The sequence below is a fragment of the Lithobates pipiens genome, unplaced genomic scaffold (genome assembly GCF_037356315.1).
Source record: "Lithobates pipiens isolate NorthernLeopardFrog02 unplaced genomic scaffold, aLitPip1_a1.2 Scaffold_18, whole genome shotgun sequence".
In the NCBI taxonomy this organism is placed as follows: domain Eukaryota; kingdom Metazoa; phylum Chordata; class Amphibia; order Anura; family Ranidae; genus Lithobates; species Lithobates pipiens.
The window spans coordinates 382,452,387-382,473,519 of NW_027507758.1; the positions used below are offsets into that span (position 1 = coordinate 382,452,387).

Sequence of the window (21,133 nt, forward strand, 5' to 3'; positions counted from 1 at the left end):
ATGCGGGAACCCGCCGCACATTCGTGGCGTTCCCGCATCGCTCCAGTGTGAACCCAGCCTAATAAGCGATCGTTTTTCTGATCGCTGTATTAGTGTCACAGGTGACGCTAGTTAGGCAGGTAGGTATTTAGGTTCGCCGCAGCTTTTTATAGCGCCAGGGACCCCCATATACTACCGCATAAAGCCCCCTGATTGCCCCCTAGTTAACCCTTTCACCAGTGATCACCATATAACTGTTACAGGTGACGCTGGTTGGTTAGTTATTTTTTTATAGTTTCAGGGCACCCGCCATTTATTACCTAGTCTCACTAGTGTACCCCTAAATTTAGGGGTGTCTACTTTCCAAAATGGGGTCATTTGGGGGGGGGTTTGTGCCATCTTGGCATTTTATGGCCTTCAAAACTGTACCGCCCTTAGAAAGCCTGAAGGCGGTGCTTGGTTTTCGGGGCCCCGTACGCGGCTAGGCTCCCAAAAAGTCCCACATATGTGGTATCCCCGTACTCAGGAGAAGCAGCAGAATTTATTTTGGGGTGTCATTTCACATATGCCCATGGCATGCGTGAGCAATATATCATTTAGTGACAACTTTGTGAAAAAAATAAAATAAAAAAAAAGTTTGTAATTTTCCCGCAACTTGTGGCAAAATATAAAATATTCCATGGACTCAACATGCCTCTCAGCAAATAGCTTGGGGTGTCTACTTTCTAAAATGGGGTCATTTGTGGGGGTTTTGTGCCATCTTGGCATTTTATGGCCTTCAAAACTGTAATAGGTAGTGAGAAGTGAACTCAAAAATTTACGCCCTTAGAAAGCCTGAAGGCGGTGCTTGGTTTTCGGGGCCCCGTACGCGGCTAGGCTCCCAAAAAGTCCCACATATGTGGTATCCCCGTACTCAGGAGAAGCAGCAGAATTTATTTTGGGGTGTCATTTCACATACGCCCATAGCATGTGTGAGCAATATATCATTTAGTGACAACTTTGTGTAAAAAAAAAAAAAAAAAAATTTTTGTCATTATTCAATCGCTTGAGGCAAAAAAATAAAATATTCAATGGGCTCAACATGCCTCTTATCAATTTCCTTAGGGGGTCTACTTTCCAAAATGGGGTCATTTGGGGGGGTTTTGTACTGCCCTGCCATTTTAGCACCTCAAGAAATGAGATAGGCAGTCGTAAACTAAAAGCTGCGTAAATTCCAGAAAACGTACCTTAGTTTGTAGATGTGACAACTTTTGCGCAAACCAATAAATATACAATTATTGACTTTTTTTTTACCAAAGACATGTGGCTGAATACATTTTGGCCTAAATGTATGACTAAAATTGAGTTTATTGGATTTTTCTAATAACAAAAAGTAGAAAATATCATTTTTTTTCAAAATTTGCGGTCTTTTTACGTTTATATCACAAAAAATAAAAATCGCAGAGGCAATCAAATACCATCAAAAGAAAGATCTATTTGTGGGAAGAAAAGGATGCAAATTTTGTTTGGGTACAACATTGCATGACCGCGCAATTACTAGTTAAAGCAGCGCAGTGCCAAAGTGTAAAAAGACCTCTGGTCATTTACCAGCAAAATGGTCCGGTCTGAAAGTGGTTAAGAAACACTGCAATATTTTAAGGTTCCTGCTGAGGTATATTATAAAAAAACATTATACGGTCCCATAAATGGAGAATTAACCTGTATGATGTGAGATTTTTAAAAGTTTCTAAAGTTCTCATCAGAAAATTACTGGGTGGTTCATATAGGGTGTTGTGGACCACTTTCGATTAGAATTATGTTGGGGCATAGCAACAAAATGCTTATGCCCAATTCATTTACCCGTCAGAGACAGGACATTCCTTCCAAAGTACACTGCCTTCCTCCCTCAGTGGCAACACCAACATCAGAATGATTGATACGTTTTATACTAGGGGTACCCTCTTATAATACATACTAGAGCCTTAAAATTTGGTATGGTTGGAGGGGCACACTGTTTTGTTTTCCCTTAAAATTCACACCAGACCTTCATAAAGTAAGAGAGTCTGGTATGGATCTTTAGGGGGATCTTTAGGGGGAACCCTACATCATTTTTTTCAGGGTGTCCATGTTCCTTGTTACAATCCATACCGCACCCTCATCTAGGATAAGGGTCTGGTAATGTAGTTGAGGGAAATCCCCTCCCCTTTTTTATAAATAGAGGTGTACTACTTCATGTAAAGGCTTAAGGCACCTCGTAAGTCTGTTTTTTTTAAAGATGAATTGTGTATTTTTAATGCTGCTCTTAAAGCATTTTTTTTTTAAATTCAGTCTTCTGAACAGCCTCCTATAAAATTCAGATTAGATCAGTACATGCCCCATGTAACTATATATATATGCTACACTACATACACTAATAGATTTGTAGATTGTCTATATGTTTGTTAAGTAGTAGTAATAAGCCAAATGTCGAGGCTGTGGATTTGAATTTGGTTCTCCGGGTTTAAAGTCAATGGAAGCCAAATGTTGTAAAACAGTAATAGCAATTTTCTAAGCTAAAAGGCAAGGGATTGGGAAACAATTGGAATAGGGAGCTAGGCATTGCCCTGGGGAACATGTACCAAAAATAAAAAAATAAACATTTTATTTGGCAGGAAGGGATAATTTTAAAGCCTAAGTTCACCCTTTAAACTTTATAAAAAAGCACATCTTTTTTGTAGTTAAAATTGTTCAACTCTGCAGCCTGTAAGGCATTGCAATTCCGGGTTCATGCAGACTCTCGATACACTGCCTGCCTGTACTTCTGCTATGAGCGAGCAGTTACTGAATGGCAGGAAGAATCAATTAACTACAAGAGAGCTCACCAGTGCTCGCACAGCTCATTGAGAACTACAAGTTGCCATCTGCAAAGGCTGTCAGTACTTGTAGTTTATTCACATAACTCTGTAAATGAACAAGGTGGCCATGAGAGTGGGTGTGGGTAGAAGATTTCTGCATGCTGTCACAGGGAGGGGAGGATTGGGGGAGAGGAGGAAGGAGCTGGAACATCTTACATGTCTCAATGGTGAACTTATCCTTTAAAAATGCTTACAGACTAATATTAAAAATTCTAGATTTCTTTAAATATTGGTTATAGTTCTATATAGCCTTGGTGCTGCCTTTAGTCTAGTAGTGAAGTGGCACATCTGTAAAAATTTATATAACTAACTACATTAAAACTGACATCTACAAAGAAAAAATACCTTTTGAATTGAAGGTAAATGACAGCTCTTGTCTGCTTCCTTCTTTTTGTAAGCAGTCAGAGTATCTTCATCTATACTAGATGCCTTTGGAAGATGAGGGTCTGGTAGAGATGTTAATGGGGGATTCCACACAAAAAAAAAAAAGGGGTTCCCCTTAAAATACATACCAAACCCTTATCCTTGATGAGGGTCTAGTATGGATGTCAGTAGGACTCCACAAAAAATGGCATGGAAAGAAATGAAAATGAAAAGAGAAGCAGGTTGAAGGAGGATGGGAAGCAGAAGGAAGAGGTCAGCACCTTCTATCTCCATGTGGCAGCACTTCTAACTTTCCTTTTAGGGTTGCCTGTTATTTTGTTGTGTATTTTTGTTATTTGGAGAAGGGGGGTCAGCCTATGGCCCTAGGATTCTATGTTTACTTTCTACAATTTTTGCTGCTGCCTGCCCTTCTCCCTGCATTGTAGAAGTATGGACAGTCGAGGGCCATATATTTTGCCCTGCAACTATGCCTCCAATGTCCTTAGAAATACAACTGGCTGCTGAGTACCCGAGGGGATAAAAATTATGCTGGCATAGTGAGGAACTGCAGATATAAAGTAAACCATATTGTTCTGTAACATCTCAAACAGCTTAACTCTTTTGTTTATGCATGTCCTACACTGGCAGCAGTGGAGGCTTCTGCTACAGAAGTCAGGAATGCCTATACATTTTACAAGCCAAATGTTCACTTTCAAAGGAAAGGGATTTGGTAGCTGTACATTGGCCAGATCCCTTCAATGGACATCCTGAACAGGTGTCCCCCTCCCCCCTCATGAAACTTCATCATCATTTTCAGGGTTTTCTATCCTGCCTGCAGGCCCAGGGCCCACTTGGCAGGTATCACCGAGTAGGGGACCAGACCAGCAAATATAAATGTACTATTTAATGTATTACAGCTACTTACACTATATAGCTCTGTCAATGTATGCAGTGCTTTACATATATATTGTACAATCAAATCAGTCCCTGCCCTCAAGGAGCTTACAATCTAACATGCCTACATCCCATTCATACATACATGTATTAGGGATAATTTAGATAGAAGCTAATTAACCTAACCTCATGTCTTTGGCGCATGGAAGGAAACCGGAGTACCCAAAGGAAACACATTCGGGCACAGGGAGAAAATGCAAACTCTGTGGAGGGAATGCCATTGTTGGGATTTGAACTAATGATCCTAGTGCTACTAGGCAGAAGTGCTAACCTCTAAAACACGAAGGTGTGACCTCTTTTCTCTCTGGGTGTTTGGATATCTCTTGCATTTCCCTTCTCTGGTGACACCTCTGTATCCATTTATTTGAACAATTTTTTCACCTTTGGAGTCCATTTCATCACTCTTCACAGTTTTTGAGATAAGGACTATACTGTACATGTATTATTTAGTTCATTCTTTATGAATAAGCACTTTAATGGATTGAATTTTTATTTTATGATTTTGCAGATATGTTTTTAGTTAAATTTATATTTTTTTGTCTCATTAGCACCTCAGTTGCCTTTTTGAAGAATTCACTTATGACACACGTTTGGTCCAATTTTTTTGCACAAGCACTTTAATGTTTTTTTCTGTCATTTGTTTCTGAGGGAAAAGTTTTAGTATACAGTATTTATTTAACTTTTTTTGGCCAGTCACACTGATATAGATTTATTGTTACACATGTTGTGATGTATTGATTTATGGTACACATCAGCACTGCTACACTTAGTGCTTCGCTCAGATCACACATGGTATAAATCATTAAGCGCTATACTTTGTTTCTAGACTTAATCCATATTGTAGTATTAATATTTTAACTGTCAAATTCTTTTTTTTTTGTTTTTGATGGGGGGCAGTCAGGATATAATTTTAGGTAAATATTTCACCTAAAAACAATAGAGAAAACAAAAACTTAAAAATGCTGGTCGAACTTAAAGATATGTTAGTTTTTTATATTTTCCTAATTAAGTTTTGAAAATCTAGCTTATTAGAACAGCTAAATGTGTAGATTAGGCATGACCTAATATTTCAAACGCAGCATGTGCTTGGGGTCAAATCAGATTTTGCATGTTAGAATCTTCATGGTTTTTGATGTACTGTAAAGATTGTGCTGTAGATTTTAGTGCCTATTAAAAGAATGCCAGGCAATGTACTGAGAATAATTTTTGCATAACATGACAAAGCTGTTTTACAAAGAAGGTGATGGCTCCACAGAGCATGCTGAAAAACTGGGTACAGGTTCATAAAATGGTCATTTTGTAGAGAAAACAGAACGCATAATTTGCAATTGTTGCAGTTTATATGTTCAAGCCTAATGTTTTGAACTCACAAACACTTAAAAGCTCAGCCAGCTTTTTAATATTTCCTATATTGACAAAAATGATATTCAAACCTTGGCAGTAGTCATTCAGCTGAGCATTGGAGAGAACACATTGGCAGCCTTTTTCTTAATACTGGTCAAAGTCCAAACTCTCCATGTCTAAATTGTTTTGGTTGATAACAAGCAGAAAATCTGCATAACTGACCATAACAAAATAATGATAATATCTTTGATAAAAGACTAAACTCATTAATGGGTTGTTAAATATCCCAGAATAGAATCAACAAACTTATTTATTTGGATTTAACTACACACTTTGAAGAATTCTAACAAAAAAATATACAAGCACTTCACTTCAGTTAATCCTACATTTCTAATTGACAATTAAAACATTATTTAAATATTGACAAGTTTTATGATTGGATGAATTAAAAACCTACGCAATCTGTGAAATCAAATAAACATATTCCCCATCTCAAGTAGCTGCAAACAAATAAAAGACAGAGCAAAAGCATTATATATACTGGATGCTTCCCAGTGTAAGGCATCTGATTAAGTTCTGTTTTGAATTGTATCTGCTTGCCTACTGGGGCAATTCTTAATTTTTTTACATACATGTTTAAATCTGCATTTCATTGATAGAAACATTACTTAGAACTCCCAAAATTATATTTTTCTTAAAGCAGAGGCCCTAGAGAATAAAATAGTGGCTGTTGCATTTTTTATGTTACCTGATATTTGCTCAGCTGTTTATCAAATGCACATTTTCAGTAAAAATACACTTCATTTAGTGCACATAGACACAATACCCATGTTTTAGTTAAATATAAAACATGATGCTGCAAAGGCGCATGCACAGCGGCTTTATTGACGGTCGCATGATCTGAGAGCTCTGCTCCAGCCTGCTCTCTCCACCACAGCTGACAGCCGAAAGAGATTCACTCTGTTGGGCCCCCCACCAGTCGCAGAGTTCCTGAGGACCCCCTGCATGATAGGGGCACAGCAAGATGGGATTTATCCTGGCAACTCAACCCCGGTCCCCTGGCCATGACCTCTGCCAAAATGATGGCCGCTACATACCCACGAGGCCAGGACCAGGATCCAGAGGAATCCATCGCTGATCAAACAAACCCAGATGGCTACAAAGAGGGAACTCATCCTCCAGCAGTGAGTAACCAGCTGAACGCACTATTATCACCCACATTCACTGAATCGCAGGTAGGCAGGACTTTAGATGGCCTCCCCCTCACACCGATGGATGATCTGACTAATACCCCAGACCACCCAAGGGCTCATAACAGATCCATCCCTGCTACCCCCACCAATTTATCATCATTAATGGAGACATTCATAAAAATGCTTTCCAGAGGACTGGTCCAAACTGCCTCACAGATCACATCAATAATCCAACCAGATCTGCATCACCTAGGGGCCAGAATAGATGCGATTGAAGCTAAAACTGACCAAACCATTGCCATAACCAACCAGAATACTGAGAGGATTCAGGAATTGCATGAACAGTTAAATATTGCATTCTCAAAACTAGATGATCTTGAAAATAGATCTTGCAGATATAATTTCAGACTCAGAGGCCTCCCTGACTCGTTCAAGGAAACCGATAAAATCGGCCTCATGTTTATCAAAAACACATACCAGACCATCGCCTGGATTGCCTACCCAGAGACATTGTGGTCAAACCACATTTTTTCAGGGTTAAAGAGGTCATGAGAAGGGCCCAGGAAACAGAAAACCTTACTATACAAGGACACTCCTTCCAAATATTTTCTGACCTCTCACCCTATACCTAACAAATAAAGAAGATCCTTAAAACCTCTTCTACAGGTCCTGTCACAAAAATCTATCACTTACAAATGATTTTTGTATGATGATGTTCCTTCCTTTCCGCTTAAATTTTGCTTTCCTAAACAAATCCTACAACTTCACAAATGGAGAACGCTTGCTGCTGCTAATTTTTTCTTCCACAGATCTTTTTTTTTTTTTTTTACTGGTGGTATAGCTGGAGCTGCCACACTTTGCCTTCAACTGTCTCGGATTGGTATTTTCCCTTCACTCGGAGATTGCGAAATAAAACCCCCATGTTTGGGGCTATTTTTTGGGAAAAGCTTGCAGAGGGAGGATTGCAGCCCCCTCTCCCTGCAAGGGGAATATGGTTTCACTTTTGCTGCACTTTTATTGTCTGTTTTATTTATCTGTACAATATTTTTGACATGCCTTGTCTTCTTTCACCAGGATCGGTCTTCTCCACCCTCCCTTCTAACCCCTTTCTCTCTTTCAGTTAGTAACACTTCCCAGGACACACTTAACCCCTACAATGCCACCCCCTGGTTAACGCCTTCACTGCCAGTGTAATTTACACAGGAATCAGTGCATTTGTATAGCACTGATTGCTGTATAAATAACAATGGTCCCAAAAATGTGTCAAAAATGTCCGATGTGTCCACCATAATGTCGCAGTCACAATAAAAATTGCTGATCACCGCCATTACTAGTAAAAAAAAATTATTAATAAAAATGCCATAAAACTATTCCCTATTTTGTAAACGCTATACATTTTGCGTAAACCAATCAATAATCGCTTATTGCGATTTTTTTTTACCAAAAATATGTAGAGGAAAACGTATTGGCCTAAACTGAGGAAAAAAATGTTTTTATATATATTTTTGGGGATATTTATTATAGCAAAAAGTAAAAAATAATGCATTTTTTTCAAAATTGTCGCTCTATTTTTGTTTATAGCGCAAAAAATAAAAACCGCAAGGGTGATCAAATACCACCAAAAGAAAGCTCTATTTGTGGGGAAAAAAAGGACGCCAATTTTGTTTGGGAGCCACGTCGCATGACCGCGCAATTGTCAGTTAAATCGGCGCTATGCCAAATCGCAAAAAGTGGTCTGGTCTTAAGCCAGCAAAATGATCCGGTCTGAAAGTGGTTAAGCACTACCAATCTCAAAGGATTGAAATCCTTTTACAGCAGGAAACCCATTTCCCATCATTGTATAATCCCTCCTTCCTACATAGCAACTACCCTCAGTTCTACCTCTCCAATGCAGGGAACAAAACTAAAGGTGTAGTGATAGGATTCTCTAAAAACTTGAAATTTTCCCCAACAGACATTATAAGAGATCAAACAGGCAGATAGTTATTAGCAAAAGGCAGATACAATAGAGGGCACACAGTATTCGTTTGTCTCTTATTATGCCCCAAATAAAGACCAGGCAACATGATGTTCAAAATAATTATGGGAGGAGACACAAATCTTGCATTTAATCAATCCCTTGACAAATCGGGATCTGGCCCCTTTCGGTCAAGGAAGCCCCAAAACAGAGCACTAAAATAGCCTCCACATTGTGCTCATTGGACATCTAGAGGGAACTTAACCCTAGATCCAAAGACTATACCCACTATTCTGCACCACACCAAATTTACAGTGGAATAGATTGCATTTTTATTCAATCCCACAACATTCCCTCTGCCTCAAAAGTGGTCATCAGGGACACCGCCATATCTTACTATTCTATGGTTCTTTTATACCTACAAAAAGAAAACCCTGTACAAAATTCATATGGCGCCTCAATGAGGGGTTCTCACACAACCCAGTCCAATGCACAGTCCTCACACGAGACATCCAAGAGTATTTCCTACTGAACAATAGCAAATCCATCTTCCTAGAAACCCTGTGGGCAGCCCACAAAGCGGTGATAAGGGGGAAGATTATCCAAACTACTAAGGGGGAAGATTATCAAATGCAGAGCAAATATCCAATGCAGAGCAAATATCAACAAAATCACCAGGGAATTCCAATCATTAAGTAAAAAAGCCCATAAACACAACCCCACTAGAGAGTTCCTGGAAGCCCTTGAGTCAGCCTGATCATCCTTAAACCTTGCCCTAACCACTGAAGCTGAGAAACATCTCAGATGGTTGGGAGTACGGTTCTATTCCCAGAAAGATAATATTGGAGCCAAATTGCCATCAAAACTATCCCTTAACCCTTAATCCCATGCCTTTTCCAAGATACGAGGCCAGACGGGAGAACTGACACAAAACCCACAACGCATCATGGAAATGTTCCATGAATGCTACACCACTTTATACAAAAACAAGCAATTAACTAAACAACCTTCCCTAGACGAATTAATGAACAAATTTAATCTCCCAAAATGATCCACGGAACACTCTGACCTCCTGGACAAGCCGATATCTGAATTGAAAGTCTTGGAGGTGATAAAACTGCTTAAACAAAACTCAACCCTGGGTCCAGACGGCTTTTAAGTCAGTTTTTACTAAAAATTTACAAACACCCTGGCTCCATATGGTCAGATTCTTTAACTCTCTCAGGTCTGGCTCTCCCCTGGATAAAGCCCTAAATTTATCTTATAGCTTTAGCTTATAGCTTATATATCAGTTATTTGTAAACCTGGCAAGGATGCGAGCATGGTATCCAATTATCCCCCAATCTCTCTAATTAAAGGGGTGTTCCAGCGGGGAATTTTTTTTTAAAAGCAGCAGCTAAAAAAAAGTAGCTGCTGACTTTTAATAATGACACTTACCTTTCCAGGGCACCCGCGATGTCGTCCGCCCGAGGCCGACCCATCCCTCAGCTCTCGGGTTCCAGCACCGCCATTCTCATTAAGGAACACAGGCAGTTGAGCCTCGCGGCTTCACTGCCCGTTTCCTAGTGCGCATGTGTAGTCTCAAAATACTGACTTGATGGTACTGGGTTCCCTCTCTCCTCGCCAGAATCAATGCAGATGCTTCCCTGCTGTGTTTTCGGAAATGTAACCACGTAGGAACAGTGTTTCACATATGGTGGTCATGTCCACGCATAAGGGGTCTCTGGAACAGAATCTTTTCTCTGCTACGCAGGATGATGACAATACAGGTCCCCCAAACCCCAGCCATAGCACTCCTTAACCTCAAAGTGAATAAAGTAGACAAATATACACAAGCCCTGATTTTCCTCATCCTGTTGGGCACCAAAATTACAATAGCTGCTCACTGGAAAAAAAAGTTGGTTCCAGTCTTAGCAGTGAAGCATAAAATAAGTTGGATTTTGGTGCAGGAGAAGATAGTAGGTATAATGCAAGACAAAACCCTTGTATTTGAACTCACCTGGGAATCATTGTGCCCAGGGCAGCTTCCCCTCCTGCCCACCCCTTGTTCCGACCCTGGGTTTACCCACTGTTGCCCGCTAATATACCTTAATAATACATTCTCACATCTTACTCTCTTGAGTAGGGAGCTGGGTCGGTGTTACAGAGTCGAGGAGCAGGGAGACCCCCCACCGACAGCATGATCCCTTTAGGGGTGGCTGGGGGAACTCTCTCTCACCCTCTTCTCTCTTTCTAGCTAGGATCCAGTGAGTAAGAAACCCAGATCTGACACCAACCCACCTGTATGCTTGCCACACTGACATGAAGTCATAATAGAGCTCAGGCCTGATACTAACAGAATGCTCTTCAGTAATTATTAATGTATCATTTATGCTGTATCCTCTGAGTATGCCACAAGTTATCATGCTGTTTGTTGGGCCATGTTGGCCAGTTTATATACTTTGTTATATCCTCTGTAGCAAACGTTCACTTTTCGAATGTACTTTGTTTTTGTGCCTATAAAACTAATAAACATTATTTACCGAAAATATGATGCTGCCTGGGGTAAATAGATACTAAGCATGTAAAAATGTAAAACTGCACTTTTTTTTTCATTCAACTTTATTGCTATCACAAGAGCTTTGGGCGTGTCTTTATGGAACACCAGAGAAATTAGAGGTCTTTTTGACCCCAATATTTCCCCTGTCCTCAAAGGCAGCTGATCAAACAAAGATTGCATTTGATCAGCTGCTTCCCTGGCTTTCATGGCTAGGGAAAGACAGCTTTGAAACTGGAAGCAACAAAATCCTGGTTGCCTCCAACTTCATTTGTCACAGAGGAGATCAGGAAATCCATCTTCTCTGTGGGCAGCTTACCTAACCACTTATCATGGTCTCTAGTGGAATGAGAAAGCCTAGAAATGGTGAAGGGCAACATTGGAAGGGGAAAGGTTCCCCAGCACTATACAAATGATCAGGTTACTATAAAGCCACCCATATCACTTTTGTAAAAAAAACAAAACAGCTATGTTCCTGGTATAACCGTTTGCTGCCCTGGATGTGTATATGCATTAGCCGCACTGCAAACACAAACGTAGTTTGTGTTTGCAGTACGGCTAATGCTAATTAATGCTAATGCATAGGCTGATAGCAGGTTTGCTGTTGCAGAGTTGAACCTTTTCCATTAACTCAGCAAGGCCTGGCTCTGCAGGACACTGGGGTTGGCAAGTCAAGCACTGTTTGCTGATTTGTTCAAGACCATTTTAACCATAATATCAACCCCACCATTGGAGTGTCCTTTATGACTAAAGCCGTACCTTGTGGGAATAAGCTTCATATATTTTTGATATGGGATACTGCTGGTTAGGAACAATAACATGCTGTGAGGGGATCTGTAACGAGGAAGAAGGAGAACCTGTGAGATATATCTACAAATACTGGAAGGACTAAAAGTGTTTTTTGACCTTACTTTATTGTATGTTTATAAGTCACACACTATCAGGCGAGCGCCCATCTGATGGTGGGGGAGTATGAGTAAATTACATTAAATCAACACCGCAAGGGGATACACACAAGAAGGAATATTGCATGAGGAGGAGGCACTTATTTCAAAGACTATTTGTGTGATTTATATGTGGACTTATTTCTTTGAAATATGCATATTTATACTTTTTGATTGATATATATATTGGCACGGTTCATTTGAATCACAGGGGGATTGTGTTGGTTTGTTATTAGTACTTTAATATTTGTTATCATATACAAGAGTATAATATTCAATAGGAGATGGTGTGATTATATACACAGAGGAATTGATTGACTATTAATAACGCAATTATGAATATTTAATACACTTTTTTTGATTGATTAAGGTTGCACATATATGGGAATGTGTTAGGTGTCAGCAGTTCTCACTTGATATATAAATTAGTAGCTCACAAGATTTCGTTCAACATTTAACAGATGCATGCTATTAAAATAGAATAATACTAAAAAAATATTTACTTACAGACAGAATTCTTATGATTACTTTCTTTGCTCGGCAACATCTTCACTCCTCTAGATTTCAATTCAATTGCCTTTTTCACTGTAAATATGTCATAAAAAACACATTACCTTTTTTAGATTTAATGTAATCAAACACTCAAATATATACAGTATATGTCAGAAAAGGGTACACAAGCTAAGTAGGGGCAATTTTACTTTCAGGAACAGATATAAGTATTACAATTCTGACAAACATTTATTCACAGATCTTCATTTTAAATCAGGTCTCTTCTTATGTTAAAGCTCTACCACTTCTATCCAACTTTGGTTACATCTGGTTTACTCTAGGGTGCTGTTTTTTTTTAAATCACTTTGCAAATGTCTTAAAATAAATGCAAGTATAGCCAATAATACATGTAACAACCTGTAACATCCACTGCTAGGAGAAAAAACATTACTTTTGGGTGGATTTATTTTTAGTTTACATATTGTGTTTGTGAATCGGTAGGGGTACTATGTACCCCTTTCTTATTCACATGAGGAAAGCTCCTATCTGGGACACTCATAATTTTCTAGAGGGATTCCAGATTATGATATGCACTTTGCCTGCAGGCAGCCACAAACACTGGGCCGTGGTTGTGAGGGAGAGGCCCCTGTCCTCATCATGGGGTCAGGGGGCTTTGCCAAGAGGTACCCTCTAGCAAAGTACACCCATGTTGAGGGTATGTGGCCTGGTATAGTTCAGGGATTGGGGCACATGCTATCACCCCCCATTTCTAACCACCTAGGCTACATGCTTAGATAAGGGTCTGGAATGGATTTTGGGGGGACCCCACATTTATCTTTGTTTTTTCACTCTGCAGCTGGAAGTTTATTTAGCTGGACATCTATGTGTTTGACCATTCACACAAGATTGTTGATAGACTCCACTCAGTGCACAAGTCTTCCTCATATAATGTCCCCTGCTGGTTAATTGTTCTGAGCAAGGTTGTTAACTGTCTTGGTTGAAGGTATTAAGGTATTTTTCTCCTAGGATCAAATGTTATGGGTTGTTACAGTGACCAGGTGAAAGACAACAAGGAAACTATTGCACATATTACAAACATGACAGGAATTATTCTTTTCACAAATGTTGAAAGATATGAAAAGCTATACTTTTAAATAAATCAGCCCCTAGGTATTTGGCTTTCACCCTCCTACCCCTATGCCTCAGTACTGGTAAAACCACCTACTGAAGTGATGGGCCAAGGATATGGAGGGAGTGGAGAAAAGATTTCTATAACAGAGTATCCTACTTTAAGAACTTAAAAAAGCTGACCTAAATGCACAGGGAATTTCTTGTAGTTGGATAGAAAAGAAGCTTTATCATATATACAGTACATGTAAACATTAAGCAATTAGTACATAACCACAGTAGAGACTTCATAAAATAAAAGGAATTTTGTTTGTTTCACTTCCATCATGGATCTGAAAATAAGGGGTTTATTCCTTGATTTAGGATACTGGGTAGAGTAATACAAAGTATTCCTTTATGCCCCGTGACCAAATGTACATCCAGTCCATTCAGGCTAGTTGGCCACCCTTACCATAAAATGTCTAGTTGTTCCATTGTGTTGGTCCCCAAGCCCTACTCCATTAGCCACTTCTCATATGATATTCTGGACTTTCAGTGGGAATATTTGAATGATGCCTGCAGCTACAGGCATCATTCAGATATCCTTGTTTTCAGCCAGCAATTCTGTGCACCATAAGAATGATCATAGCAGCAGTTCCACTGCTTGATCATTCTTACAACCTCCCCGCTGCCATCTGGTGCTTCTCTGGGCTCTCCCGTGCCATCACCGCTGCCGGATGATGAACATAGAGATTTCTGGCTTTTCACCAGTCATCTCTCTCACTGTCAGAGGCCCGGGCATGATGTTATGACTTCCAGTCAGGGACATGGATGAAAACAAAGCCACGATCGCGGCTGGTAAGCATGAGATTGTGGATTTTTTTTCTGATCTCATGCTTTCCAGCCTGGAGGAGAGATGTGGGGTCTTCTTGACCCCGCATCTCTCCATAAAGAGGACCGGTCATAAATGATTCCTATTACAAGGGATGTTTACATTCCTTGTAATAGGAATAAAAGAGATAAAAAAAGTTGTAAAAGAAAGTAAAAATAAAATAAATAAATAAAATAATTTAAAACGCCCCTGTCCCCGGTAGCTCGCACTCAGAAGCGAATGCACACGTTAGTCCCACCCACATATGTAAACTCTGTTCAAACCACACATGTGAGGTATCACATGTATCACCGTGCGTTAAAAAAATATATATAAAATGTTTGGGGGTTCTGAGTAACTTTCTAGAAAAAAAATTATGATTTTTATAAGTAGGAGAAGAGTGCCAGAATAGGCTTGGTATGGAAGTAGTTAAAGCCATGGTTCCATACACTGCACTGGTGAACGTCAACTAGTCTGAAACAACTGTATATATAGTTTAGAATAAATGGTACTGCAAAGTTAAACTGTGCCTGTACTGTATACTTGGTCCTGGATGTATGTTTTGCCACAGGGGAATAAGGAAATCATTTACATCCCCTAGTTTTATGTGTAGAAACACCAAAAATGTACATTCTAATTTTTCTATGCTTTGAAAAAGCAGATTATTGTGTTGTACTGGTCTCTTTTAGTACTCACGCAAACGTCAGACACATTTTGAGGCAGTTTATTTTGTAAATTGTAATATTAGTTTATTTATAAAGTATTATTATGCAAAATGACCAAACGTATACATCTGCATTGATTATACATGAAATCTGCACATTGGGAGCCTCATTAAAACAACTGGTAAATTAGTGTTGACAACTTCTGCATGAAGTCAATTACTCCTGCTGTTGGGTGAAGCCACTGTTACTCTTTTATACTTGTGCATCATTTAGACATAACACTGCAAGAATGATTTATAAGTATGCAGAACTCACTGGTGATCTGGAATAATATTACTATAGATAATATATAAAAGTTTGGTTAGAGAGTGTAATGTAGATAGCAACACCCCCCCCCCACGTTTGTAGAGAATTCTGATCAGACAAAGTGCCATGCATGCTCAGATCAAATTACGAGACCGACGCTATTGGCTACTAGACACCACGTAGTCCTGTCGTAACGAACGTCATCACATTCTGAACGATCGGATTTTCCGACAACTTTGTCCAATCGTGTGTAATCAACACCAGTTTTGGACAAAATCCATCTGAAAAAAATCAGACGGATTTTGTTGTCGGAATATCCGACCATGTGTACAAGGGCTTAAAGTAAAATAATAATAATAAAAAAAAAAACAGTGAACCACTGGTCCAATTAGTGTAGAGTTATAAGGGGGCACTCTTCACAACTGGGTAAAAAATTAATTCGACCTCTAAATATGGAAAGGCTTTGTCACAGTAAAAGTTGTGAAAATATGGAATAGACTCCCTTAAGAGCTGGTTCTGGCCAGCTCAGTAGATTTAAAAAAAGGGCTGTAATGAATGGAAAAATCTACTTGCCTCTTGGGGGATCAAGAAGACATTTTTGTACCTCCTTTGAAGCAAATTGGATCATGCTTTATTGTTTTTTTTGGCCTTTCTTGGGATCAACTGTGGGTATCGAATTATGTACTTGGTGGTTTTCTATTTCTGTGTATGTGTATTTTTTTCTGTAGTTTTAACTGGATGGAACTGTGCCCTTCAACCATCAACCAGACTAACCTTCAACCAGACTAACTATTTAACTATGTAAATGATCTAGTTCAGTGCTAAGTGCATATTTATTCCCTTATTACTGTGTCACACAAATATATAGAGAAATAAATATTTCACCTAAAATGATATCACTTTAAAAGGAATAGCAATTATAAATGTGTACATAAATCCTACAAAAAAACTCAACAGTGTCCCAAAATTAGTTGAAACTGTTACAACATGATACAGTTCTGTCCTCCACCCACATGGATCTGCACTGCCCAAAGGATGTTGCTACACTTTCACAAATATGGCAATTGCATTTATGAGAGATCCTAGAAAGATGGAAGCTACTTTTTCCATCACTGGGTTGTCTTCGGATGTTTACATGTTATCTATCCAACGGTGAGCATAGAAAGGAAGAGGTCATATATAGTGTGATACTGTAGGATTAAAAACCTTTTATTAAGACATGGTCATTATACTTATGCCCGTACACACGATCGGACTTTACAACAACAACACCGTGGATTTTTGTTCGAAGGGTGTTGGCTCCAATTTGTCTTGCATACACACGGGCACACAAATGTTGGCCAACAATTGTGAATGTAGTGACGGAAAAGATGTACGTGATAACTTCATTATGAATGCTAGTTTTACAAGACCAAGCACTTCCGGCTCTTCCTTGATTCCAAGCATGCGTAGACTTTTGTGCGATGGACTTGTGTACACATGATCAGAAAATCAGACAACAAATATTTACTGACAGAAAATTGGAGAACTTGCTAGCCAAAATTTGTTGGTGGAACGTCCGACAACAAATGTCCAATGGAGCATACACATGGTTGCACTTTCAGCCAACAAGCTCACATCCAACATTTCCCGTTGAAAAATCCAATCGTGTGTACGCAGCATTACATTTAAATTGAACAAAGCACCCAAAATATCCCCAACAAAGCACAGCAGTGAGCAGTGAGAGCATATGTCTGTGAGAAGAGACACTGCCTAATGCACAGCTGAATGCCACTGGTCAAGACACACAAAGTCTAGCTCCGCCTTTATTTTACGGGTCTGGTGACTTCTTTCAAAGGGTCACTCCTGTTGAGTTTTTTGGGGATTTCTGTACACATTTATTATTGCTATTAGTTTTAAATTGATTTTATATATATATATATATATATATATATATATATATATATATATATATATATATATATATATATATATATATATATATATCATGGCTCTCAGATGCAGAAATACCACAGGAGGTGTGGAGACACCCCACGGTGGGTGCCACTCCAGTCAATCAAAAAGTTATTTAAGAAAAGATATCACCTATGATACCAATCTTGGGCACCCCGAGCTTTCAGCCAGGCCTGGCAGACCAGGGTTTTAGGGATCTAAGGCAAAAGGGAATCAGTAGGATTATACATTTCTCAATTGACAACCATGTAATGAATAAGGAAGAGATTGAATGAGAATTCATGAGTGACCTGGACCCATTCAGGCGAATACAGTTAACTGCCTTTCTTTAATCAAGCAGGCAGCGAGTGCAGGTGGTTAGGATACCATCTGGGTTTGAACAGATATGTTTAAAAGGTGAACCACTGAAACACTCACTTTCATTTATGTATGCGTTGCAGACTGAACAAGAAGCCTCACAAGAACTGGCATTCTTACAAGCATGAGAAAGGGACCTTGGAGTTACTTTCTCAGAGACACAGAAAAAAACGATTTTTATGTTCACACATAAGGGGTCAATAGCAACCAGATACCAAGAAGGGGGGTATAAAATGTTGACTAGGTGGTATAGAACTCCAGAAGTATTGCATCGGATATATCCACAAGTATCAAATTTGTGTTGGCGCCGTTAGGGCGCTGAGGGCACTTTGTTACATATATTTTGGGAATGTCCCGGACTGAAAGAATTTTGGAAGATGGTTTCTGAAATAGTGAAAGAAATGATAGATGTGCCTCTTGGAGAAAACCCGGCAGCCTTCTTATTGCATGACATTCCGTTATCTATTGAAAAATATAAAAAGTCCCTCTTAAGGCATCTGCTTACAGCAGCAAAAGCCTGTATTCCGGCTTCATGGAAAAGTACAATGGCTCAAACCATATCACAATGGATGAGTAGGGTATCGGAAATTCAACAAATGGAAAATTTGACTATGATATTGAGAGAGCAAGAAGATAGGTATCAGGAAGTGTGGAAACCCTATATTATATATAGGGAACAAAATCCCTAGATAGGGATCCTTAACCCCCCTAGCGGTAATCCCGAGTCTGGCTCGGGTTAGGAATTTACTGATAGGAGCGGACTCGGGACCGCATCGCTGGATGCAGGGGAGGACACAGGGAGAGTTACTTACCTTGTCCCCTGGATCCAGCGATGTCCCCCGCGAGCTCCGTTCCCTGCGGCGTTATGGCGCATGGGAGCGGAGAACGGCGGCAAATTTAAAAAAGTAAAAAGACACAAAACACACACAGCACTGTAATCTTGCAGATTACCGTGCTGTATTAAAAATTACACCCCCCCCCCCCCTTTGTCCCTAGTGGTCTGTGCAGTGCCCTGCATGCACTTTTATATTATAAATACTGTTTTTTCTGCCTGGAATTTGGAGATTGCCCATAACAACCAAAACATGTCCCTTTTTCAGTGTTTTAGGATTTGATTACATTATTGAATAATTTTTATTATTCTTTATTATATTATAAACTTTACCATACCCTGGATGTCGGCTAGACTCTGGTTTGAAGAGATTTAAGAGAGTTATTCCTAAGAATTACAGGACTACAAAATAAAAAATAAAAAAAATAAAAAAATAAAAAGCCAAATTTCCATGCAAAATAAATGTGCCGCTTTCAGCACCTAAAACCGGACTGAATCATACCGCCAGGGAGGTTAAGAGGGGGGCAGGGGGATGGGAGGACGACTCTTTTTGTTGTTGTTGTTTTTTTTTTTTATTTCTTTCTTTTCTAGTCTTTCTTACTGTTTTTCTTTAATATTTTTGTTTCTCTAAGATGGATAACTAGGGCTATCCTAGGTTAAGGAAAATGCAATAGTGAGTAGAAGGTAATACGGAAATGTAATAGAATGTAATAGAATAAAAATTAGGCACGATTAAATGATGAGTGTTTTTGTGTTAAATACAAGATGTAGTTGTGGATGTGTTTAAATGTAACGTTGTATCACTATATTGTGAAAAACAAAGAATAAAAAAAAAAAAAAAAAAAGAAGAGACACTGCCTGATGACAGCTGAATGCCACTGGTCAAGACACACAAAGTCTGGCTCCGCCTCTATTTTACGGGTCTGGTGACTTCTTTCAAAAGGTCACCCCTGTTTAGTTTTTTGGGGATTTATGTACACTATTATTGCTATTAGTTTTAAATTGATTTTAAAAATTATTATTATTGATTTAAAGTAGTGCGTGTACAGCTTGTATAACAGTGCAAATTTGCTTTCCCATCAAAATAACTCAACATACAGCCATTAATGTTTAAACCGCTGGCAACAAAATTGAGTACACCCCAAAGGGAAAATGTCCAAATTGGGCCCAATTAGCCATTTCCCCCCCGGTGTCACACTGTCGGAAATTCCAACGGAAAAGGTCGGATCGGATTATATTGTCAGAAAATCCGATCATGTGTGGGCTTTATCAGACTTTTTCCGGTGGACATTCTGATGTAAAAAATTTTGAGAGCAGGATCTCAAGTTTTCCGACAAAAAAATTTGATCGGACTTTGTCCGATCGTTTGCAGAGAATTCCGATCGGACAAAGTGCCACGCATGCTCAGTTCAAATTATGAGACCAAAGCTATTGTCTAGTAGCCTCAAAGTAGTCTCGTCGTAGCGAACGAACGTCATCACGTTCCGAACGATCAGATTTTCCGACAACTTTGTCCGACCGTGTGTATGCAACACCAGTTTCGAACAAAATCCGTCTGATTTTTTCCGATGGATTTTGTGGTCAGAATGTCCGACCGTGTGTATGGGGGCTTAGTGTTACAAGGTTTGTTGTTATCGCTCTCAGTCTTTCATACTGGTCACTGGAAGTTCAACATGGCACTCTCTGAGGATCTGACATTTTTTTTTTTTGCTCTACATAAAAATGGCCTAGGCTATAGAAAGGTTGCCAAGAACCTGAAATTGAGCTGCAGCAAGACCATACAGCGGTTTAACAGGACAGGTTCCACTCAGAACAGGCCTCAACATGGTCGACCAAAAAAGTTGAGTGCACATGCTCAGTGTCATATCCAGAGGTTGTCTTTTGGAAATAGACATATGAGTGCTGCCAGCATTGCTGCAGAGGTTGAAGGGGTGGGGGATCAGCCTGTCAGTGCTCAGACTATATGCTGCACACTGCATCAAATTGGTCTGCATGGCTGTCATCCCAGAAGGAAGCCTCTTCTAAAGATGATGCACAAGAAAGCCGCAAACAGTTTGCTGAAGACGAACAGACTAAGGACATGGAATACTGGAACCATGTCCTGTGGTCTGATGAGACCAAGATAAACTTATTTGCTTCAGATGGTGTCAAACATGTGTGGTGGCAACCAGGTGAGGAGTACAAAGACAAGTTTTTCTTGCCTACAGTCAAGAAGGGTGGTGGGAGTGTCATAATCTGGAGTTGCATGATTGCTGCCGGCACTGTGGAGCTACAATTCATTGCAGGAACTATGAATGCCAACATGTACTGCGACATACTGAAGCAGAGCATGATACCCTTCCTTCGGAGACAGGGCCGCAGGGCAGTATTCCAACATGCTAATGACCCCAAATATACCTCCAAAATG

At 39.5% G+C, this 21,133-nt stretch overlaps 1 protein-coding gene across 1 annotated transcript in view; it reads right to left on the reverse strand.

Moving 5' to 3' along the window:
• Positions 1-21,133, reverse strand: part of CSMD1 (CUB and Sushi multiple domains 1) — a 2,539,710-nt gene that overhangs the window by 1,080,024 nt on the left and 1,438,553 nt on the right. The window contains exon 7 of the mRNA XM_077487775.1: positions 12,651-12,728. Coding sequence (XP_077343901.1) covers positions 12,651-12,728 — 78 coding nt within the window. The remainder of the gene's footprint in view (positions 1-12,650; positions 12,729-21,133) is intronic.